Consider the following 26,373-nt stretch of genomic DNA (forward strand, 5'->3'; position numbering starts at 1 on the left):
AAAAAAGAAATTATTTAACTTATCAAACAATCTAAAATATGGTAGACCTAGAGTGCTCTTACACATCAACAAACAAAAAAGTCCAGATTTCTTCTCATTAACTTTGATAAACATACATCTGTGAACACTTTACAAGGAGTAGTGTGGTCATAGTTCTTACATCCATTCCATGACATAGTATGCTCCTGGGGTGACCTATCACATAAAAATATCTTTGGTAGGAGTGCCCTCATGTTAGGAAAGAGTGTGTTGCTGCTGATGAAAAGTTTTTGCATTGTCCTACTAGGGATCTCTTCATGTCAGCATAATATTTTTGGTGTAGTGGGAGCCACATTGCCGCTGAGGAGAGCTTTGTGCCACCGTAAAAGCTTCATGTTATGCCAGTTCCTTGAGCCGTTCTTGCAAACAACGCCACTCAACTAGCATAGCAAGAGGTCACCTTGTAACAAAAACATGTATGAATTCAACATTTGCAAGCTATATAATGAAGACACTTGTTAAGTATATGTTGTACAAATTTGCAAGTATTTCTATCTAGTTGGGAATAAACAATATAAAAATATACATTAGGATGAGACTACCACCCCTAATAAGCATGGATTTGAAGCACCTACTTGCAAGATGTAACAAAGAAGACTGTTTTAGAGGAAAAGTGGTGACACTTGGCCTCTCTAACCTGCAGTCTTTCACTATTTGTGCATAAAAGAAACCTTTGTGCCAAGCACTACAAAACAAGTAGAGGCAACACCTTAGACTTCAAAGTTTATGATAAGAAGAACACAATCAAAAGTAAGAAGTATATTGTTACCTTGCATAAAGGGGTGTTTTATTCAAATATGTGATGGTATTGGCAAGATATTGAAGAATCGTCAACATTCATCTCACCGATGCTACGACGTTCCTGGGATGACCTCTGCTCACCCTCACGTGCGGCCTTCGATGCACCATGGTAGTTGTTGCATGAGGAAGCAAAGGATGAAAAGAGAGAGGGGGGAGGGAGAGAGAGGAACATGGGAGAAGACAAGGGGGTAGTGGGGGAGAGAGAGAGAGAGTGGAGAAGGAGGAGAGAAGGAGACAGGGAGGGAGGGAGAGGAACATGGGAGGAGAGAAGGGGACAGTGGGAGAGAGGGAGAGAGGGGAGGAGGAGGAGAGAAGAGGCAGGGAGGGAGAGGAGAGGGAGAAAGGAGGGAGGAGGAAGAGAGAAGAAAGTTTTTTTTTTGAAAAATTGGACTTTTAGTGCTGTAAGTTTAAAAAAATGTCAAAAAATACTTTTTTGATATGGATATATGTTGGGGGGGAGTTTTAAGTCAAAAATAAGTAAAAATAACTTTTTTTAAAAAAATTCAAATTTTGGCTCTTAGTGATCCACGTTTTTGATGATGTGGCCACACCTCTTTACTCCCTTCACTTTCAAAAAGCTAGAGAGAGAAGGTGACCTCTTAGGTCCACATCCTACATGTGTCTAAAAAAAAGGCTAGAAAAGCCTACTCAAAACTAGCTTCTTGAATGTCCTTGTCCCCTTAACCCTACACACCATTAGCCTTAATCCCTAAAAATTAGGATTCCTTACAAGGCCCATGCAAGGTTCATATTTCTCCTAATGATAGATTCCTAATGAGAACTACAAGAGTGCTTGGGTGGAGAGAGCAACAAAAAGCATAACATCTAGTTAGATAGCATGAACAATACTTTCAAAAGAGAGAGAAATTAATGTATTGACAATAGTTGAGGACTGGATTTGCATGGAGCCGGTCCCCCCTCCAAAAGGCTTTGTATTATGGTTTCTCCCATCAAGAGAGACATTGTACAATACAATTCTTTGTGTTCCTTCAAGACTAGCTAGTGCAATGAAGATGAAAGCTTCATGCACTAAGCAAAACACTTAGCAAACACAACATCAATTATCCCCGGTCTCAGACCCAAGACCTCACACACCTTCGAAGATGGTGAGAGCTAGCAGGGTATGAGAGTAGATTGAGAGGAAGAAGGAGTATCTTACGAGAAAGATGTACATCTCCTCACATAATCACTCATATTAGCATAGCATAGCTTAGCTTAGTAATTATCTTGGTAGAGGAGATGAGCATGCATTGAATCTTGGCTCTTGGTTGGAGTTGCATCCACATGCCAAGAGTATGTCGATGTAGGCTTCTATCTCACAAGCTTGGAGTAGGTGATGAGCTCTCCATTAAAGCTTGGGAAGAGATAGTCTTCTTTACTTCACACATGAGATTGTGTGTGTATGTGTATGATAATGCCTTGCAAAAATCAGCCCCCTCTCTCTCTTGGGCGATCCCTCTTGCTATTTGCTCTTGCTATCTCCCCATTGGACCTCCCCAGGGCTAGCCAATGACTATTAAGCAACATAAGTGATAGGCTTCTGACATGTGTCCCCCTTTCCCCTTTTGTGAGAGCTTTAGGTAATTTAATAATTCAACTAAACTCTCATTGGACCCCTTTTCCTCCTAGCCAATAGGAATCAGGCAAGCCATTGGGCTCCTGAATGCTCATTGAGTGTTACCGTTCTTCGAGCGATCCTAGTTTCCGAGTAGGTCTTGGCGGAAGGGTACTCCTTAGAAGGGTACTCCTATTAGACAAGGTGGTTTGAGTCACTTCAAAACATGCTCCTATTCCGTTCTCGAATACATATTGACAAGAATGGATTTTGTTACTTGAAAAGGACATAGAGAACTTTACCTACAAGAGTATACGTACTGCATTGATCAATACGAACGGAATGCCTAAATCAATTGTTTATTTATATACACCCTAATCTCATGTCTAGAGAGAGAGAGTGAGAGAGAGAGAGAATGCAAGATTGCAACAATAACAATACACATTTAAATGGAAGACTTTTGGATACTAAATTTTTGTTATAAAAAGACATAACAGATTATAGTTGAAAATAAGGATTTCATGTACGATCAATGAAACAAAATGTCATATAATTTACAATGATTCACATTCATCATCAATGTAAAGGTTTCGAATGGAGCGTCGCTCTTCCCGTTCCATGTCGAATCGTTTGTCTCTACACATGCTCTTTGCCATTGCTTCGGCATACACGGGCAATTGACTTTGCATGGAAGGAACAAACGAGATCTTAATACATATCAAGAAATCCATACAAAGGAAAATAATTAACATATTCAAATATAACATTTAATACATAACATTTCCAATGTAAAATGTGTTTCCTAAATTGTGAGTATTCCATATATTGTCACCAACCATGATAAAACAAAAGCATATCCAAATATGGCAATAGAAGCCAAACATCACATAAGCATATATTGAAATACTACTATTTACCTAGAGCTGGCAATAAATTTCTATAACAAAAAATCCATACAAAGGGATAAGATTAACTTATGAACAACATAACATCCAAGAACATAACATAACCGAAGCAACTATGTTCCAAAACTAATGAGTTTTACATAAATGTCACTCTACGACAAAACAAGAGCATAATTAAACATGGAAATACAAACCAAACATCACATAAAAACAAACCATACTTTGAAGAAGTCCATAATAGTAATAGTCTCAAGAGACAAGGGCCTCACTAGTCATATGGATTGAAACGTGCAAGTGGATCCACCTCATCATCTACCTGCGGCCTACTAACATTGTCATGGCTGCTCTGTTGCATATAAGCCAAAAAGAGAGGCTCTACATACGTGGTCATCAAGAATGTATCCACATCGATAGATGCACATACTCTACCAGTGTGCATGCATGTCTTAAGAATAGGTGCAGTACCACATCCCATCTCAATGCACACACCACCTCGACGACAGTACATGTATACAAAGCATGCTAAAAATGTATGACTTCTCTCTAGTCCCCCACGCCACTGCTGCCCGACAGGGTCCAAAGCACACAAATCATCCGGAAGATAATGATAGGCGAGGGTATCTAAAGGATGCATGCCGAAGGACTCAAAGAGGGGTGTACTCTCTGGAATGAAAATAGGAGGATCTGTAGCTCGGCGTCGACCCATAAAAATCATTGACGTAGAACACTAGCAACAAAAGTTAATATCCAATTAAACCTTAATTTAAGAAACACGTGTAGTTTTGAGCATTTGAACGTAATATAATCATCACTATACTCACATTTGTGCGAATACCACCAATCTCCTTGTATCCATATGTAGAATGGTGAATGACAACCACTCGTCTCACTATCTCCAAATCGTAAACGCGAACATAGCGCTCAATCCACCCAATTGTGGAATCACCTATAATATAATTGCACCGTCTTAGAAAAGTTTCAATAAGTAGAAGCCAAAATAAACATAAATGTTAACAACTATTAACTTTAACAAATACCTGCCATAGAGGCCATCACCAATAACCATCCCAAGTCTGCCAAAGTAGATGCTGCCAAAGCAATCCCATAGCGCACATGGTCCTCAGAAACAAAATCCCAGGTGGGACAAGGATCGTCACCACCTTGAGTGCCTCCAAATGGCAAGTCAAGGAAAATGAAGTCAGCTGCCCAATCCACAGCTTTTCCCCTCTTTGTATAATTAACCCCTGAAGGCTTATTTTGCTTGATGAACTCGTGCACACTATAGAAGGTATCATTTTTTCTTCCTCCCACAAAATCCTTCCCAATGATGATGTAATCACCAACCACTACAATGCTTTTGGGATTCTCAACATGAGGCGTGTATCCCAAAGAATGCACTGCAAGATAAATAAATTGTGTAGTCCTTTTGGAAATCCTCTTTTGACCTTTAAGAGAATTCGCTTCAGGATCACAAGAGCATGATATCAATAAGGTTTTCCTCTCAAAACACATACGGATAAGAGAATACAGAGAGAGAGAGAGAGAGAGAGAGAGAGAGAGAGAGAGGGAGAGTCTTTGTGTATGTGTACACACTTGCACACATAAATGCAAAGACATCACATGGATACTTGAGAGACATACACACATAGACTAATGTATGCAGAAACATGATATGTGTGTGTGTATAATATATATATATATATATATTATATATATATATATATATATATATATATATATATATAGGTACTTACATGCATACAGAGACATTTATATATGTATGTATACGTACACAAGTAAGTAGGTATATATATATATATATATATATATATATATATATATATATATATATATATATATATATATATATACATATATATAGGTACTTACATGCATACAGAGACATTTATATATGTATGTATACGTACACAAGTAAGTAGGTATGCATGTGTGTGAGTGCATTTGTATATAAACACTATTAAAATATTTACTAAAGAATCAAAGTAGATGTGGATCTTGGAATTCAAACCTTGAGTGCAATCCTCTGTTTCCAAGTCCTCCATATGATGAGAAATATCAAAGGACTTTTGACTTTCAACATCAATCCTTTGTTTCTCAACATGCTTCTCTTTTTGTTTATCTACACAACATTAGAATAAAGAACAATCATTATTGAATACCAACAAATCATATTTACATTAAAAAAAAACAAGGCAAATTACAAGACATAATACATGATTCAAAACATCACTTATACAAAATTTCAAATTGTCATACTCTTTCTTTGGTCCACTTCTTTTGGAACCATGGTTGATATTTGTGAATAGAGCTCCTTCTCTCTATTCAAAACATGACCTCCTTCAAGATCTTTCTACCATGGACAATTGTCAAGCTCCCATCATGTACATTGATGCATAGCACGTGGGTACATACAAGTCTCTTCATTCAGGGTCAAAAGCCATTGCTTTGCCCTAACTAGAATACTTGGCACATGACCTTTTCCTTGCAAGCAAACAAAGGACCTACAATGGACAATGAAACAACTATCAAAGACATGATTTTATCTTCGTTTTGAAATTAAATTAACTATCAAGTAAATTCATTCACACATCTTCACCTAAAAAGTAGCCTCATCGCAGCTTTCAATATCATATCCTCTTTCTTGAGAGGTTTATCATTGCTCTTCTTCTCCTTTGGCTCTCCTCGAACCTCAAGAGGAAACAGATATGTCCTCATCTCTAGCTTCACCTCTTCATAGAAGTCAAATAGGGAGAGATCAAGAGGCACAATTACCCCTCCCGGCACATCCATAAAATTGACCAACACCTCCTTAGCTTTATGGTATATCTTCTCAAGCACAGCTTCTCTTCTAATCCAACTTTAAGAAGAAAACATAAATTCATGTATTTTTGTTAGCCTATAAACCATGTAATGTATACAATCATAAAAAATGTTAGAAAGTCACTGTCTATAAAGGTGATCCCCTCGTGCAAGGCCATACATAGATTTTGTTGCTTTGTTTGCCTCCAACAAAGTCAACCAAAAGATTTTTGACTCCATTTGAACATCACATAAAGCCAATAAATTCAATTTCTCAAGCATTGCAAAACTTTCGGGCCCCCACTTGAGAGACCATACTTTTGACATCCAAGTATCTCCATGCTTGGGATCGACAATATTAAGGATCTAAAATTAACTTAGTGAAGTCAATAATTTATCTAAGCAAAGTAAATACAAACACATAGTTGTTCATTGAGAAAGACTCACCTTTCCAATCCTATCACCATATCTTGAAGCCAACTCTTCATTCTCCTTCTCTTCAAACAATCGAAGCTCTTCATCTGACATTTTTAGTCTTGCCTCTTCAACCTTCTTGTTTAGTGCTTTACTTATTTGCACCTAGAAAAACAAGGGAAGGAATCAAATCCATTGTGACAAGCATAGAAATACTAAATTCATGTTAGAAATATATGCTACTTAAAACTTACATTAAAAACTAGATTTCCGAGATATCTACATGTAAGAGGATACCATGGCTCAACACCCTTGGTACTCTTCTTTCTGATACATGCAATCAACATTCTATCTCTCTCAGGTAGGTCTTTAAGGTACTCCCCATGATCAGCAGAACAAATATTTGTACAATTTACTAGTTCATCCCTCAATGTTGTGGTCACCAAAGCATGTGTATTCAAACTACATGTTCAAAAGCAAGATAAATTCACATAAACATAAGAAAACTTGAGAACTATCATAACCAAAAAGACAAGGAATGAGACTCACTAGTTCATCCTCTGTAAACTTGTAAGAAGGGCAATCTCACTAACCCTGGTAGGGTCAATAATAGTACAAAGCACACGACAATGATTCACTTTTGTTTCTTTGAAGCATTCTTTAATAGCAGATGTCCATGCCACGGTACGATGGTTGCCTTCCCAAACATAGAACATGTGACCCATTAGTTCCTGAAGTTCAGGTTTCAGAATGAGATCAGCTTCAAACTCTTTGTTAACCTCATGCCAAATAGGATCCCAATCCCTCTGTATTGCTTCATCCACAACTGAAACTTCTTTGTCCCTCGTCCAAATGGAAACAATAAATGCTCCTTTCTCTGCCACATAACCCTCTCTAGCAAATGCTATTTTCAAGCCCGAAAGATCATCACGAAGACCCCTAACCCTTGCATAAGGAATTAGTCTACAAAGAGGAATGGGTGGACAATGATGACAGTTGAACATCCTTGTTTTCTGAAGAATGTCCTCTCCCATGTCCATGTAAATCTTGTTCTCTTCATTGGATGGCTCTACAGATGGTACCTCTGGCCTAACAACATAAGGGACAATCATCATACTTGCAACCCCTGAAGCATCCAGATTTTGGCTCTCAACCTCTTCCTCAACATCATTTTGCTCTAGCAATGAAGTGTCCACTACTCTGCTTATGTCATCTTGACTCTCTTGTTGCATTGAGTCTACATTGAGTTGAGAGGATCCTCTAGTTTTCCTCAATCTCTTACGACCTGAAGAACTGCAAAGAGAAACAAATAAAAAAGTATCCCAAATTAACAAAAAAAACAAATTGAAAAAACACCCCAAAAGCATCCCAAATTTTAAAATAAAAACAAATTGGAAAAAACACCCCAAAAGCAGGCCGTGTCGGCGCGGCCTACTTTTGAGGTGTTTTTTTGCAATTTGCATGCCATTTATACTCGCAACGTAAATTGGCCAAATGCAATCCTTTTCTAATTTTCACCACTAATTACCATTATAACTTGATCAGGCATTTAATTACAGTACTGTGCAAGCTAAAAGAAGATCGCGACCTGCAAAGCTACGTCTCATCATTAATAAGTATTTCATTAATAAACCATTATCAGCAGCAACAAAGCTTTAATCAACTCAACAGCAAATTTGGCGAGCTGTAGACAAAACAACAAATTTGGCAAGCTGTAGACATTCGGGTAGCAGAAGGATTCGAAGGAGAGAAATGTGCATAGCATTGGAAAAGCCAAAGGGATTGTGAGCGGGCAAACTCTGATTGAACTCTGTAAGACACTAAAAAATGATGCTGTGCTAAGATCAGATTCCTCTGCTGTAAGATCAAATTAGAAGGAAGGATTATTGCTTTACAGAATAGGTCGTGTATAGATTCTAGAAGGAATGGTCAAGAGCTAGCTGTGGTCATTCGTGTCAGAGAGATGGGAAGTTTTCCTCAACTTAGTTGAAAATCCATCCTTGTCGTTGGATTCAAAGCAAGGCAAAAGAAATATGAAAAGGAGGAAGTCTGGCTGTATACTTCGCGGATTGCCAACAAAATGAAAGGAAAATTTGTAAAATTTATAATCCCCCGCCAAAATATCTTTCAAGTTTGTAAACATGCGTTCATAGTTTTTAACTGCATAAATGATGCCTAGAATTGCATAATCGATGGACATTAAAATAGCCGTAATCATAACCAAGTGAAATAGAGCACAACTTGGGTCATTGGGAAAAGGGGGGGAGGATAAGGAACGATGGAAAAGGGAGGAAAAAGAAATCAGGGCTTTAGCCTACAATTAACTAACCCCAACTCTCCTACTCTCTTGCCCTCATCCACGTGTAAGTTTGTAAACCCACGCACTCAACCACTCACCCACTAGGCCCAATCACTCTCTCTCTCTCTCTCTCTCTCTCTCTCTCTCTCTCTCTCTCTCTCTCTCTCTCTCTCTCTCTCTCTCTCTCTCTCTCTCTCTCAATTCTTGCTATCTTCATCATAAAATGTGTGTTTCTCTCTCCAATATGTACATGGGTCTACATTTTGAGGATTAGGTGGTTCCCAGTAATTTTCTCCCTGATATCCCCTTTGCTGTCCATCCATGGCCCTGTTTCTATCTGGTTCCACTGCATTTGCAGCTGGTACATTAAATATTGGTGCCCGCTGTCTTGGATTTGCCCTGTCGTTGGGATTATACCAGCAATTAGAGTCTGTATACCCAGGCTTCTGGCATGTGTTGCAATAGGGTTTCTCCTTCTTTTGAGACGTTGAAATACCCATGCTCTTTAGGGTTGCAATAATCTATTTATTAAGATCCTATCCCTTGCCTTTGGACTTTCTCTTTCCCTTCTTGTCCTTTTTTCCCTTCAACTTACTCTTCTGCTTCTCCTTATTTTTCTTCTTCATAATTCTAGATCTCCTGTCATCATCCTCTGAATCATCAGAATCTTAATATGAACTTTCATCCTCTGACTCTGACCCTCAGTCAAACTCTGAGTCTAAATCTGAATCTCAATTTGTATCTAAATCTGAATCATTGTCATACTTCTTCTTCTTACTCCTCTTCTATTTGGTACTACCCAATATTTTCTCTGCTCTTCTGGTAGCTGCTACCAATTCATTAAATCCTCCTGAACCTCCAATAATGTCTGTACTAGCTACTATTGTTCTCAGGGTCTCCCTCAACCCATTACAAAAATATTCTCCCAACATCTCATTTGTTGGCCTTTCATTGGCTACAAGTTTTCCATTCAAATCCAAAAAATGTTGTGCATAATCCTCTAGAAGGAGCCTCTTCTGTTTCATTTTTTTCAGCTTCTTCAAAATATCAGTAGGTGTTTTCCACTTTTTGAATCTTGATAGAAAGGGTGTTTGCAATGCTTGGTTATGATTACGCTTCATAACCGCTAGAATCTTGCATATATTTATGCATATAGCTTTCCTTTCTGTCACAAGGCTGCCAAATTTGCACGCTCACAAAAATTCATCACTGCTTCGAAGGCAGTTTTTTCAGACTTGCAAATTTCAACATTTTGAACATTTTAAGAGACTACACTAGTGTCATTTTGTACACCACTCTGCTTCAAAATGTTAGCAGGAAAGGAGAGGTGGGGGGAGGACAAAAAAGACGTCCTGAATCCACACTTGCTAAAGCAATTCGGAGCAAATTTAGAAGAGAATGACAAGTTCATAGAGGTCCCTCGATTCCTCAAATTGTTGGAAGGAGCCATAGAGCCAACTAAGGTTGAAGGTCGAGGACCCTGTCTCGTCAGCAAGGGAAACCCACTCTTCATGAAATGAGCTATCGTCCAGCTCGGATGATGAAGAGGACAGCGGGATCCCAAGCTCGTCATCAGATGCCTGTAGCAGGTGTTGGTTCGTACATCCCCGTCAAAGGTATCATCATCATGCTGCAGAAGCTTGCCATGAGAACAGGGTTCTTGCTCAGGGGCTGGACAATTGTCGCTACTCCAAGCAAGGCCAAAATTAGAGGCATCACAAACAGAAGGAGGGTTTTAGAGCAGAAGATGACACCAATTTACATATTTCATCAAGTTGGAAACTAGATCCTATCGTCTGAAGCCATGAAAAACTAGTATAGTCAAGCCAATCATCATGCTAATAAAGCATATATAGTGACTAAAATGACAAGAGAGAGACTTGTTTCACCCTTGAGCAAAGGAAAATTGATATCTTTTTAAGCCTACACGTGATAATGGTTTATTGGACGTTTATAAGATTAGATGCCTCTGCCAACATCACCTCTAGTTTTAGGCATCAGCTAGTGACTGTAAAGTGCATCTCCATTCAAACGAAAGGGGGTTTCAGAGGCTTTATTGCAGAGCTTTCTGCTATCATCAATTTGAGGCACCGCAATTTGGTCCGACTCCGAGGATGGGGAGAGGGCAAGGGCTGACTATTTCTTGTCTATGACTATATGCCCCATGGGATCTTGGACAGCTTTCTCTATAATCATCGAGCATGTGTAGCCCTCGACTGGGCAAAGCGCTTCAATATCTGTTTGGGTCTAGGCTCTACTTTGCTATATCTTCATGAGGAGTGCGACGGAGTTGTTCTGCGTAGAGATGTCAAGCCTAGCAATGTGCTGTTAGATGAGAATTTCAATGCTAAGCTCATAGATTTTAGTCTTTCCAGCCTGTTGAAGCCATTAATGTCTGGGTATGAGTCAATGATAGTGGCAGGCACTAAATTGTGTATTCCTTGCCATCTGCCCTGGCCCCTCTCTATGAATGAACCTTGAGCTCTCAATGCCTTAAGCAGACACTATCCCCAGGCCCGGATTGAAATGGCAAAGCTTCCATATACTCTGCCCTGATTGGGCATATCCCTGGTTGGGCATATCCAGCAACTGTTCCACCTACCCCTGGTTGGGCATATCCAGCAACTGTTGACATTTTTTTAACGGCTCTTCACATGGTATACACACTGACATACACACTGACCAAGCATGATGTCTTTTCCCCACAATCCTCGACTGAAAATCTCAGTGATTTTGCTGGCCCTTGTGTAATGCCAACATGCCTTTTGTTGCCCGCATCTTAATAGAAGCCCTTGATTTGCATACGATCAAAAGAGCAGCACATGTACTAGCCCTGATCAGTTTATCCCAAAAGATGCATACACAGAGAACGAAGACAATTTGAAAAAAAACACCCCAAAAGCAGGCCGTGCCGGCACGCCCTGCTTTTGGGGTGTTTTTTTGCAAGAGACATTGTCATCAATCCAACAATAGAGAGAACAACCAGAAAAGGGCCAAAAAATGGATGGCAAAGGACATGCCAAACCAAGAAACACGACATCATATCCGGTCTTCTGCCAGCCCTCATTGGAAGCAGAAACAACATCCACCGCTAAGTTCCCCTCAGTGGGGAGATTTGCATACTCCAAGGCCAAATTGTCCCTATACTCTGCCCTGACTCTAGTTCCATCTACACTGGTTGGGCATATCCATCAACTGTTGACATTTTTTTAACAGCTCTTCACATGGCATACACACTGACATACACATGGACCAAGCATAATGTCTTTTCCCCACAATCCTCGACTGAAAATTGCAGTGATTTTGCTGGCCCATGTGTAATGCCAACATGCCCACATCTTAATAAAAGCCCTTGATTTGCACACGATCAAAAGAGCAGCACAAAACCTGGCCCTGATCAGTTTATAGAAGCAAAAGCAAACATACATACATTACAGTAAAAGCGCATCAAAATAGAAGGTTGAAATTGACAAAAGAGCATCAAAATAGACGCGCAGGCTAATATTGACAAAACGCAGGCACAAATCTGCTTGGATTTTTTTTTCCAAAAAACCCCACAAAAGGAGGGCGCGCCGGCGCGGCCTGTGCTTGATGAGTTTTTTTCACCTTAGAATCATTTTTTGAATAACATTTTAATTAATCCTGTGTCGTATGAGTCTGAGAGAGAGAGAGAGAGAGAGTGAGTGTGTCTTATCCTCTTTGCTACGCGCTTCTCCCTCACCGGATTCACAACGCGACCACACCACCGCGATAGTCTCTCCGAGAGCTACGCGCCCACGCCACGCATTCGCCGTTTCGAGTTGATCGCGATCGATTCTTCCTCGAGCTTGTTTTGCTTGTAAGTAGCACAAACGGTGTCTGTTTTCAATAATCAAGTGCTTCATGGAATGAGAAAGAGATTAGCTACACATAGATACTGATAAACTTAAGTTTTGCCCACTTTTAGATTATGACCTTTTGGTCTATCGCGACAGCATTCGAGATAGCTAGGGTTCAAATCTGGTGAGATTAGACTTATAGGTAAGTATGTCCTAGTGAGAGGATGGTGCCTAGTAAGTTTGATGCGATTCTGAGTTCATTTGAAGTGTAAACTATGTTGTGAGAGTTAAGGGATAGGGTGGGTTGCATTCGACTAGGGTTAGTGATTGATGCATCATAAAAGTGCGTATGTGTAGATTGGTCTCATCCTGACAAGCTAACGAGATTGCCTACGTGCACCTACGGGTTAGTCGTGTCATCGGATGATAAGTATGTTGTCTGTGTCGTGCTCGTGAGTATGAACAGGGGAGTAGTTAAGCCCTAAAACAGAGAGAACTAGAGAGAGAGAGAGAGAGAGAGAGAGAGAGAGAGAGAGAGAGAGAGAGAGAGAGAGAGAGTAGGAGAGTGTGAGACAGTAGATCTAGTTATTTTTATGATGGCAAAAATTTAACGCATTGGATTTTTAAAATTATGTGATCATGAAATAGAGGTACATTTATGACGGTTTCACTAGATTTTTTGCCGAAATTAATAGAAATTCCCTTCAGTTGGTTCAACTCAGAGTTTCTACAATCAGTCCTTGCTTTAACGCCCTGTTTTTACAATCGTCTCCTTTCTTCAATCATCCATGAGTAGATTCGTCACCATATATGTTCCTTCTCCACGACAGAAATTAAGTGTTAATTTTCAGAGCAGGTTTGTGGAAATCAAGCTAAATCTTCTTGAGGAGTATTTTGACTTAGCAGGGGTGCCTTTGTCACTTAAGCCTTTGTCACTCAGCCATGAACAGTTAAAGTTTGAGCCTGTTCTACTCTCCACTGGTGAAGAAGGATTTCTTCTTGATGCAGAAATACATCAATTCTATAAGATTTTTATTCATATTGTTGTACATGAGACTCCTACTTCTGTTGAGTTCATTTCTAATAAAACACCAAAAATTCACAGTGTCATTGATATGATTAAACAGCTGCCCTTAAATAGTAGCTTGCATGTCCCTATGCAAAGTGCTACAGAGATTGTTAAAGCTGAAGAACTGCCCAAAGTTTATGATGGGTACATTGGATTTGAACTCCCTCCTTGTGAAGAGAAGTCAACAATGCATGGCATGGAGCAAAAGTATGATGGTCACTCTTGGATGGAGTATGTCACATGCAGCTCAGATTGTTTTGATGGTGTTGTGCGCTTGAGTCGTTGTCCTGGACACCTTCGGTGCGTCAACATTGATTGTCCTCACTACTCAAGACTACATTATCAAAATGAAACACACTGGAAAGGAAGAATGAAAAAAAGTTGTCCTGTTGGTCTTGTTGGGCTTCAACATGGTAATATAGTTTGCAAGCACTACTCACAAATGCCTGAGTGTGTTGATTTGTGTCATGCAATAATTTACTACTGTGTGCCTAGAGATCATTTCAACACTACAAGATGTGCGATTCATCTGGGTAATCATAAGCACCCTTATGCCAAGAGGGTGTGAGCAGAGCCATCGAAAAACAAATAGAGGAGAAGGTTGCAACACGTGCAAAGCTAAATCCTTTCACTACTCCAAAACAACTCGAGGGTGCCGTTACTCAAGATCTTATTATGGACATGCTAATGAAAGACAATCAAGAGGGGAACTCAGAGATTGGTGAGGATGAACTTGCCCACATTCTTGAGTATGCCACTCCTCTTTCAAATAAAAGGAGGATAGGACGATGTTTAGAGTATGCCAAAAGAGAGAAGAATATCACTGCAACAGGCCTTGAAGCTGTGTTGGACTTGAAGAATCGTTGATGCTACCCTTTCATACACAGTGTGTTGTTCCCAGGGCAGTTGAGTGATAGACATCAGCCACATGTTTTTAAAATGTCAATTAGGGGACCTGGTAGTGGACTTGATTTGATTAATAGAATGAGACCTGGTGGAAACTTGCAAGAAATGTGGGTTCATTTTGATCACATACATAGAGTTTCTGGTTGGCCCACAATGTCTGCACATGTATATGACCCTTATGTGCGTTCTCTTTTGACTATTGCCACATGTGAATTCAAGGTCGAGGATCGCTTTGCTCAGACTGAGTTTTGGAAAAAGTTGAATTCTGTGGTTCATGAAAATGGCTTTGAAAAACTAGAGCTCCGTGGATTCATGGAAGATGAGGCAAATGCAAATTGGCTTGCAGTGCGTGCAGTTTACTTTGGTGGGGCAAAAAAAAAGGTACCCGAAAAAGAGAGGAGTTGTACTTTCCATTGGGAGCAGAGCATGGTTCACCACACACGTAAGTGTATCCGTCCTTCATTTCAAGAGGAGCATAAATCCTTGTGTCGAAAGTGGTGAAATGCACCATCCGACGTGGCTGCAGACAGCTGCAAGAATGAAATTAGAAAATTTTGGCATGCAGGTCATGCAATCAATGGTGAGATACCATCATTGGAAATGTCATAATAATCAATATCTAATTCTCCTAAATAATTTTCTCATATTAAACTGATCACTTAATGTGGGGAAGTACCAAGGGAGAAAAAGCTAGAATATTGGTTAAGTTAGCAGACCAGCCACAGTAGGGATCCAAAGGAGGGAAAATAGGGATCCAAAGGGGGGGCCATCTGCAAAAGAGCCATGTGAAACAACGGGCTAAAAAGACCCTAAGGTTCAGCCCATTAAGACTTCCAAAATGCTAAGGTTCCAAAATTCAAAGGTTGTGTCCAAAGGTCAACCTTAGGGAAAATTGGATGCTTAGTGTGTGTGCCCAAAAAGTCTTTCTGCATCCCTACATGGGAGGGGGCGAGCCCCAAAGCTAGGGGATGAGAGAGAAAACCACACACACACACAGGCTCCCTTTACACAAAGGGAATGAGGGACACATGTCAGCTCCCTAGGCCAGATGCCCACAAGGTGTGCCCAATTCCTATTGGAAGACCCTTGAAGTGGACCAATGAGAATTAAGCTAGAGTAAATCTAGTTTAATTAATTTAAAAACATTTAATAAAAGAAACCAATAAGAATTAAGTGTCCTAGAAGACTATTGGGCAGCCTCCCAAGGGGTCCAATGAGCATTCAGGAGCCCCATGGCTTGCCTGATTCCTATTGGCCAGGAGGCAAAGGGGTCCAATGAGAGTTTAGTTTAATTATTTAATTATCTAAAGCTCTCACAAAAGGGGAAAGGGGGACACATGTCAGAAGGCTATCACTTATGCTGCTTAATTCCTATTGGCTTGACCTGGGGAGGTCCAATGAGGAAAAAGCCAGCCTAACTTAGCAGCTAGGGCTCGCCCAAGAGAGAGGGGGGGCTGATTTTTGCTTGGCATTGACACACACACTCTCACACTTGACCATGTGTGAAGGGAAAATACTCTATCTCCTCCCAAGCTTTAATGGAGAGCTCATCACCTACTCCAAGCTTGTGAGATAGAAGCCTACATCAACACTCTCTTGGCATGTGGATGCAAATCCAACCAAGAGCCAAGCTTCAATGCATGCTCATCTTCTCTACCAAGCTAATTACTAAGCTAAGCTATGCTAATATGAGTGATTATGTGAGGAGATGTACTTCTTTCTCGTAAGATACTTCTTTTTCCTCTCAATCTACTCTCATACCCTGCTAGCTCTCACCATCTTCGAAGGTGTGTGAGGTCTTGGGTCTGAGAACGGGGATAATTCAAGTTGTGTTTGATTAAGTGTTTTGCTTGGTGTATGAAGCTTCCATCTTCATTGCACTAGCTAGTCTTGAAGGAACACAAAGAATTGTATTGTACAATGTCTCTCTTGATGGGAGAAACCATAATACAAAGCCTTTTGGAGGGGGGACCGGCTCCATGCAAATCCGGTCCTCAATTGTTGTCAATAGTTTAATTGCTCTCTCTTTTGAAAGTATTGTCGATGCTATCTAACTAGGTGTTATGCTTTTTGTTGCTCTCTCCACCCAAGCACTCTTGTAATTCTCATTAGGAATCTATTCTAATGAAATGCCCACTATGTTCATGCTAATTTCCGCTACAAATAAGATTTTAGGCCCTTAAATGTTACAGGAAACGTGGCTTGCTTGGTGGGATGTGAGAGCATTCCATTGGGGATCTTGGTTTGTGAGTCAAGATGAGTCAGGTATTTTTGTGCCAACCACTAATCTAGCAGAGGCTAAACATGCAAGTATGTGTGCTGGAGTTGGTTTTAAAAGCCAGATATCCCTTTATGAGGCCACAGGATTTGACATGTCAATGGCTATTTTGCAAAGTGTAAAGTGTAATGCATTCTTGAAAGGTATTCATGCTGGGATAGGCCCTGGAATACAAGATATGGCAGAGAGATTCAGTAGTCAAAATACAAGCCGGACATTGAATAGAAAACTAGCAGATCTTGCTCATTCATCTATGGTTGAAATGGGGATTCAGTCTCCGGAGATGCAACATACTGCAATGTGTAAACGGAGTGTGCATGCAAAGCGACCACTGCAGGTTGATCCAAGAGAGATCCTAGAAGAGGATAGTCATAGGCCAGAATTTGTAACTGTTACTGAGGGTCATAGTTACAAAAATAAACCAGAAGGTGAGAGAAAAGGAGAATATGTGGAGAGGAGGATTCCAATGACAGTGTGGGCTATCAGAAGAACCGAACTACACACGCAAAGCATCCAATTCCCCTAGGGTTGACCTTTGGACACAACCTTTGAATTTTGAAACCTTAGCATTTTGGAAGTCTTAATGGGATGAACCTTAGGGTCTTTTTAGCCCATTGTTGCACATGGCTCTTTTGCAGATGGCCCCACCTTTGGATCCCTATTTTCCCTCCTTTGGATCCCTACTGTGGCCGGTCTGCTAGCTTAACCAATATTCTAGCTTTTTCTCCCCTGGCACTTCCCCATATTAAATGATCAGTTTAACATGAGAAAATCATTTAGGAGAATTAGATATTGATTATTATAACAGTGTGTGGGGTGTGTGTGAGTGTGTGTGTGCGGCATGTGGAGAGAGAGAGAGAGAGAGAGAGAGAGAGAGAGAGAGAGAGAGAGAGAGAGAGAGAGAGAGAGAGAGAGAGAGAGAGAGAGAGAGAGAGAGAGAGAGAGAGAGCTTATCTTGCACCTTGCTTGGGCTACCTAAACACAAGATGAGAGAGATAGAGAGACTTTGGTCTGCTCGGATAATGGAGGGGGAGAGAGAGAGAGAGAGAGAGAGAGAGAGAGAGAGAGAGAGAGAGAGAGAGAGAGGGAGATAATGGAGGAGAGGGAGAGGATGATGCCAAGGGGAGGAGTCCCCTTTTGTGGGTGCTAGGTCAAGGAGGGGGTGGCCGCATGCAAGAACCCACAAAAAAAAACATTTTATCATTATTATTTCATGCTCCCCTTGAATGGGGTTTGTTTCCACGGCCAAAGATTTTCAAAAGCCGGCCATCATTAGCCCTCCCTTCTGGCTAGATGCATTCATGCCTCTAGCTCTAAAGTCGCGGAGCGGAGCGTGGGTCGACTCTCTCACACACACACACACAGTGAGCTTACACAGTACAGTACGCAGAGAACTGTTAGAAGGGTTATCTCCCAATACCTTAGTATTCACAAAGTATAAGTTAGTATATACAAAGAGTTAGAGGTAAGTGAGTTAGGCGGGCGGCCGGCCGGCCATATCCGCATAAGAGGCCACTTGGGCTTTAATCCCAACAACCTCCCACTTAAAGTCCAATGTGGCACTTTAAGTAACTGTAAATCTATGAACATAAATGTACAAAGATTTACATGGCTGCCATCTATCCAATGCCCAATAACTCACGACAATGCACAAAGCCCTCTCCTGGAAGTCCCTTTGTGAGTAGATCAGCAGGATTGTCCTTGGTGTGGATCTTCAGCAGTTGTATCTGCTTGTCTTCAAGTACTTCCCTAATGAAGTGATATTTGACATCAATATGCTTAGTCTTCGAATGGAACACTGGATTCTTTGCCAATTGTATAGCACTTTGACTATCACAATATAACTCTGGCATATCTACTTTGATTCCCAAGTCTGCAACCAATCTACCAAGCCAAATAGCTTCTTTGCATGCCTCATTTGCTGCAACATACTCAGCTTCTGTAGTAGATTGCGTAACACAATCTTGTAATCGAGATCGCCATGATATGGCACCTCCAGCCAATGTAAAGACATAGCCTGATGTAGATCTCCTCTTATCCAAGTCTCCTGCATAATCTGAGTGAGTGTATCCTCTGACACTCAAATCCTGACTACCATAGCATATGCGCATACTCTTTGTATGTTTTAAGTATCTCATGATACCTTTCACTGCCTCCCAATGTTTCTTGCCAGGATTTGACATATATCTGCTAACCACTCCCACTGCAAATGCAATATCCGGACGTGTAGCAATCATTGCATACATCAAACTACCCACTGCAGACGCATATGGAATCTTATCCATTTCAGCCTTTTCTTCCTCAGACACAGGACAATCTTGTTTGCTAAGTTTCACATATGGTGGCAATGGAACACTCAATGCCTTTCCCTTCTCCATATTGAAACGTTGCAAAACCTTGTCAATATACTCTATTTGAGATAACCAAATCAACTTCTTTGATCTGTCTCTCTCAATGCGCATACCAAGTATATGACTTGCCTCACCCATGTCTTTCATGTCAAACGATTTTGCCATCTTTGACTTCAAAGCTGAAATTTCTTCCAAGTGTTTGCCAGCAATCAACATGTCATCCACATACAAAATAAGGATCAACCAACTGCCATCCTTAGCCTTCTTTGTATATAGACAGTGATCGAACTCACTACGTTTGTAGCCTTGAGAAAGCATAAACTCAACAAACCCTTCTGGCTGCTGCATGTAAATTTCCACATCTAAATCACCATGCAAGAACGCTGTCTTGACATCCATTTGGTGCAACACCAAATCCAATATAGCAACCAATGCAAGAAAGCATCTCAATGTAGTCATCTTGACCACTGGAGAGAAGACTTCATCAAAATCAATGCCTTGTTCTTGCTTGAAGCCCTTGGCAACAAGCCTTGCTTTGTACTTTGGCTGACTATCATGAGCGGTGATCTTATACCTGTAAACCCATTTACAAGGTAGAGCCTTTTTGCCCTGTGGTAATTTAACCAACTTCCATGTCTGGTTTTTATGCAGAGCTGTCATCTCTGACTGCATGGCCAACTGCCATTTTTTCGAGTCAACCACTTGTAATGCTTCCTTGTAACAAGATGGTTCTCCGCAATCTGTGAGCATGACATAATTTAGAGATGGCACATAACGATCAGGTGGTTTGGAGACACGCTCAAAACGTCTCACCACAACTGATTCTGCCTCTCTAGCCACTATAGGCTGTTCCTGAGCCTGACCATGCTGTCTTGATGTGGTAGCACTAGGTCCATCTTCCCTGAAGACAACTCTTTTGATCTCCTCTGTCTTCTCTGGCTTAGCGTGAAACTTGGCTTCATTGAAATGCACATCATTGCTACGAATAAGCTTTCTGGACTCAGGATCCCAAAGCCGGTAACCCATCTCGCCCGATTCTCCGTAGCCAAGAAATATACACTTCTTGCTCTTTGGTTCTAACTTATTTCTGAACTCCTTAGGAATATGGCTATAAGCTTCACAACCAAAGACTATGAGATGCTTATACGAAGGTGCCTTGCCTGTCCATAGCATCTCGGCCACTGCACTCTTATCGAGAACCCTACTAGGAGACCTGTTGATCAAATGGACTGTTGTAGCCACTGCTTCCGCCCAAAATCCATCAGGCAACTCAGCATTTGACAACATGCTTCTGACCTTCTCTTGTATGGTCCTATTCATACGTTCTGCAACCCCATTTTGTGAAGGATTATATGGTGCTGTAAGTTCCCACTTAATCCCTTTTGTTTCACAAAAGTCTTGAAAAGCTTTGGAAACGTACTCTCCACCATTGTCAGTTCTCAAGCACTTCAGCTTCTGACCACTCTGATTCTCCACCAGCTGCAAGAATGTCTTAAAGACCTTGAGCACCTCATCCTTGTGCTTCAAGAAGTAAACCCATACTTTGCGAGAATAGTCATCTATGAATGTACAAAAGTACGCTGCTCCCCCTAGTGACAAACTAGGCATTGGTCCGCATAGATCACTGTGTACAAGAGCTAACCGTTCGTCCCTACGATTCCTCTTTGATCTGTGCGGTTCCTGTGTTTGCTTACCATAAACACAATGCTCACAAAACTCAAAATCTTGAAATGAAAAGCCAGGCAAATAACCATAATGAGAAAGTATTTCCATTCTTCTTTTTGACATATGTCCCAACCTACGATGCCACAGTGACACACTTGGCTGCTCAATCACATTAATTACATGGTTTTTAACCTCTGAAACATGTAAAGTGTACAGAGTTCCTGACTTGCTCCCATGTGCTATAGTCATCGAACCTTTGGAGATCTTCCAAGCGCTGTTCCCAAAAACTGTCACATAACCCGCATCATCCAACTTCCCTGTACTAATCAAGCTCTTTCGGATTGCTGGAACATGTCTGACATTCTTGAGCCATAAAGAAGAGCCATTCTGAAACTTCAACTGCACATCTCCCACTCCAAGTATGTCACAAACCTGCTCATTGCCAAGTCTGACATAATCTTTAGTAGCCACATATGATGTAAACCACTCTTTGTGCGGAGAAACATGTAAAGATGCCCCTGAGTCGATAATCCAATCACTCATAGCATGTCCATCCTCTGCAGTCAAGAAAACAGAATCAAGATTGCTTGTAAGGAAGATGTCACCAGCTGCTATACCAGAATCACTGTCTGAACCAGATCCTGTGACATTCACCTCTTCAATCTTCACTAAACTCTTCTTTTCATCTTGCTCAGAACTCTTTGTTTTTCCTTTTTCTTGTTTCCACTTCGTACAGTCTCGCTTCATGTGACCCTTCTTGCCACAATGGTAGCATTCTATGTCATCCTTTGACTTTGAATCACGAGACTTACTTCGGTTTTGTGCCTTCTTACCCTTCTTCTCTTTAAACTGTTGTCTCCCTCGAACGACCAAAGCACTATTGCCTTTGCCTTTGTCAATGTTCTTCCTGTTCACTTCCTCTGTGAGCAAGCTGCCTTCTACATTGGCACTTGTAAGACCTTCTGGCGTGACAGAATTACTTAACGTTGTACGAAAAGTATCCCAACTGTCTAGCAAAGTGATTAAGAGAAACATAGCGTTCACTGAATCTGGAAAGACTATCTCCTGTGCTGTTAACTGGCTGAAAATTGTGTGAAATTCATTCAGATGATTTGACATGGCTGTCCCTTCCTTCATCTTCAAATCCACCAATTTCTTGAGCCAGTAAATCTGAGAAGCAGCACTTTGTTTCTCGTACATACCACATAGCTTTTGCCATACGCCATACGCTGTAGTCTCTTCTGCTACGTTGAAGTAAACATTTTCTGCCAGTGTCAGCATGATTGTGGGACAAGCTAACTCATCAAGCTCTTCCCACTCATCTTCAGCCATACCTTCTGGTCTCTCCCCTTTGAGCTTCAGTGGCTTCACTTGTTTTTTCTGCACCAAAACCTGCCAAATCTGCTTCTTCCAGAATGGAAAGTTTGTGCCATCCAGCTTCTTTATGTTGTAAAGAGTCTCACTTTGAGAAGATGCCATATCTGCCAAACTGCTTACTCCTGAGAAAAATCCGGCAAAGTTTCCCTGTAAACTGGCCTCTGTACATAGTAAACAAGCTATAATCAACAAGCTGAACACCTCTCCTCAGGAACTGTCAGTATTTTGAAAATTTTTGACAGAGTCTCCCCTGTAAACTGAGCTCTAGGAACCAAAAGATAGCTCAAAAAACAATCATAAATAGCTGACCAGTGAAAAATCTAAAAAATCCCTGTAATATGCTGTCGTGTAAGCATACACTGTCTCCTCTCTGGGCTTACAGAACCTGTATCTGTCTCAAGACTGAACCCTGATCAATGTCTACACAAAGTCATACATCCTAAGGGATAAAAGTCACCGAAGAGGATGCGTGTAGAGGGGAACTCCAGCAACCTAATCCACCTCACACTGGGTAACCCAGCCCCCAGTGCTTGGCTTCAAAAAACCTCACACACGACCCTCTCAGATGGCTCAGCAAACTGCCTAGAACTAGCATACATCCTATAATAGACCAATCACTGTCCTATGACCGCTGCGGCGGTCTGTCTGCTAGCGTGACTCACAACTAGCAGACCCACAATCATAGTACATCAATCTGCAATACATGTCAGTGGTGTCAAGCCGTCGTATGGCCACACCTCCCCTGGAACCTGCCAAGCACAAGAAGTAACAATGCAGACTGCAATATATATATCTGATGATATATATGTGTACCTGGTCTATAGATGATGCTCTGAAGACTAATGAGTGATGTATGTCGATGCCGATATTGATGTCGGCCACCTCCTGCTTGCCAATCTACACAAGACGGATTTCTTTGTGGCTGAAATCTATCTTCTGCTGTAGTGCTCAGAACGAAATTCTGAGGGCATAAACGGCTTCGAAAGGGGGATAAAACCGCAGCTCACCTGTTGGAAACGCTCCAGGAACGCCGAGTGTGAATTTTCGAACTCCGGATCCAGAATCTGCGGAAAAAGTGCGCGCGCGCGCGATTGCGCAAAATCGTACTGAACCAAGGCTCTGATACCAATTAAAGTCGCGGAGCGGAGCGTGGGTCGACTCTCTCACACACACACACACAGTGAGCTTACACAATACAGTACGGAGAGAACTGTTAGAAGGGTTATCTCCCAATACCTTAGTATTCACAAAGTATAAGTTAGTATATACAAAGAGTTAGAGGTAAGTGAGTTAGGCGGGCGGCCGGCCATATCCGCATAAGAGGCCACTTGGGCTTTAATCCCAACAAGCTCTGCTTCTGATTCTCGAGCAACGGAGCTGGAGGGCTCTTCCTCCTCTAGAATATCTAGCATGAACTCCAGATCAAACCTTAAGAAGTGCCTTTTTAGCCTCCATCCATTGACTTTGGTCTTGTGAATTCTATTGGAATTATGGTTGCACAGAAACGCACACAGCTTGGAGAAGACGAAGGAAGCTCAAGGCACACAATAGAGAGTGTGTTACTTAGTGTGCAATGGAAAGATGGATAGCCCTAGGGTGATGGGCGTATATACAATGCACGGGAGAAAAAACATCCTAAAGAGGGAAAAAATGCCCTGGCGGTCCTAGCGTGTTCACACACATCACTACCACATGTATATGGTAACAAATCCCCCCTGGAGTGATACGGTGAATGAGAGCTCGCACAGGAGTAAAGGGAAGTGACATGCCCTGAGGACATGATCAATCCACAAAGGGGAGCAAGCCCAAAGCTTTGCAAAAAGCTTCAAGCTTCTCACGAGACAATGCCTTTGTGAAAAGATCTGCAAGGGGTCTTGTGTTGGCACATAAGCCAAGCTGATCTCTCCTGCTGGTAATGGACCTCAATGTGCTTTGTGCGAGCATGAAAAACTGAGTTCCTTGCAACTGCCAATGCGCTCTGACTGTCAGTGTAGACAGTGTTAGCAGTGTCATGTCCAACACCCAAATCAGCCATAAGGCGTCTGAGCCATACACACTCAACCGTAGCTATGAAGACTGCCCTGTACTTAGTTTCACAACTCAAAGTGGCCACAGTAGGTTGCTTCTTTCTCAACCATGATATACATGAACTACCAAGCATCAAACAAAAACCACTTGTAGACACTCGCGTGTTGAAACAACCAACCCAATCTGAGTCCGAAAAAGCATGTAAGTCTGGCGGCAATGATCCCCCCTTCGGATAAAACAAGCCAAGATGTAAAGTTCCACTAAGGTAGTGGAAAATCCTCTTGACAGCCTGCCAATTCTTAGACCCTGGGCTATGCATAAATCTACTGACTTGTGAGACTTCAAACTGAATATCCGGCCTCGCGTTGCATACATAAATGAGGCAGCCAACAGCAGTTTGGTAAAGAGTGACATCAGCAGGATCTCCAACATCATGTAGACTCAACTTCAAACTTGTTTCCATGAGAGTGGCAATAGGTTTGCAATCCTCAAGTCCAAACTTACATAGGAATGTCTCTGTGTAACTTTTCTGGCACAAGGCAATACCACCATCACACTGCTTAAACTGTATACCCAAGTAATGATGCAATAGCCCCAAAACTTTCATCTTGAAAGTAGCAGTCAAATCAGCCTTAAAGTCAGCAATATGTCTCTCATTTGGTCCAGTCATCAGCAGATCATCTACATAAAGAATAACAATGAGGAGTACATCACCCTCACGCTTTACATACAATGTGCTTTCTGTTGGACTATTACAAAAGCCTTGTTTGACCAAATGAGTGTCAGCTTTCTCATACAAAGCACGAGGAGATTTCTTCAACCCATACAAAGCCTTCTTACATCTGCACACTTTGTCCTCTTGTCCTTTTATGACAACCGCAAGCCTCTGTTACATAAACTTCCTCAAATATGTCACCATTCAAGAAAGCAGTAACAATGTCTGATTGATGTACATCCCAACCAAAATGAGTTGCCAATGCACATAGAAAATGCACAGTAGTCATATGACAAGTGGGAGCAAAAGTCTCTTCATAATCTATGCCTTTTTGTTGTGCATAACCCTTTGCAACAAGTCGAGCCTTATGGCGATTGATCTCACCATCCGGCTTGCATTTCAACTTGTAAACCCACTTTGTACCAATGGCCTTTTTTCCAGGAGGCAAATCACATAAAGTCCATGTGTCATTTTCTATGAGTGCATCATATTCTGATTACATGGCAGCCATCCAATTTTTTGAATTTTGTGCTTCATCAAAAGATAGAGGTTCCTCAACATCATGTAAGCTAGACACGGCCAAAGCATAACAATCTGATGCATAAGATGCATGGTGAGAGCCTCAATGAGTACGACTAGACAAAGGTGCATCCAATTTACTGTCACGCAAAGTGTGCACCAGCCATTTTGGCATACCTCTAGCCTGCTCATTTTCAGCCCTTTCCTCATCAAGTACATCATGTACATCTGCATTAGTAATAGTCTGATCTATAACATTTTTGGAAACCCCCATAGGTTGTACATTTTCCTCATTGGAGTTTACATTCGAACTTCTACCACTGAAAAGAGGCAACAAAGTGTCATAAATGTCCTGTGAGCTTACATTATTGTCTCTAGTACATGAAAGCAAGGGCTGAACAGAATCTTCCACAAACACTACATCTCGTGAAACCAAAATATGCTTTGTTTTCAAATGATACAACCTGTAACCTTTTCTTTCAACACTATAACCAACAAAAATACATTTGACAACCTTATCATCCAATTTTTTGTGTTGCACTTGTGGCACTAAACCATAAGCCAAACAACCAAAAACACGCATGAGCTCAATAGATGGCTTTCTATCATGCCATGCTTCATATGGAGTCATAGACTGCAACGCTTTTGTAGGAAACTTTTTGAGTACATAAGTGGCACACATGACAGCCTCGAGCCAAAACGAATGTGGTAAAGCTTGACTCTTGACCATACATGTTTCCATTTTCGTAAGAGACTTGTTTTTCCTCTCAGCAACACCACTTTGCTGAGGCGTATACGGCACTGTACATTGGTG

General features: G+C 41.2%; 1 protein-coding gene across 1 annotated transcript; it reads right to left on the bottom strand.

Annotated features, from left to right (window-relative positions):
• Positions 1-2,924: 2,924 nt before the first annotated feature.
• On the bottom strand, positions 2,925-9,954 carry LOC147429422 (uncharacterized). Its single transcript, XM_086495016.1, has 15 exons — positions 9,633-9,954; positions 9,429-9,485; positions 9,094-9,232; positions 7,652-7,827; positions 6,568-6,683; positions 6,266-6,486; positions 6,127-6,178; positions 5,918-5,961; positions 5,797-5,822; positions 5,330-5,428; positions 4,338-4,760; positions 4,231-4,246; positions 4,122-4,185; positions 3,933-4,027; positions 2,925-3,102 (listed from the first exon to the last, which is right to left on the bottom strand). Exons 1-15 carry the CDS (start codon positions 9,952-9,954, stop codon positions 2,925-2,927), a joined length of 2,028 nt encoding a protein of 675 aa, XP_086351142.1.
• Positions 9,955-26,373: the final 16,419 nt, after the last annotated feature.

This window comes from Adiantum capillus-veneris, chromosome 22, assembly GCF_014529385.1.
Source record: "Adiantum capillus-veneris isolate H3 chromosome 22, ASM1452938v2, whole genome shotgun sequence".
NCBI classification, from domain to species: Eukaryota; Viridiplantae; Streptophyta; class Polypodiopsida; order Polypodiales; family Pteridaceae; genus Adiantum; species Adiantum capillus-veneris.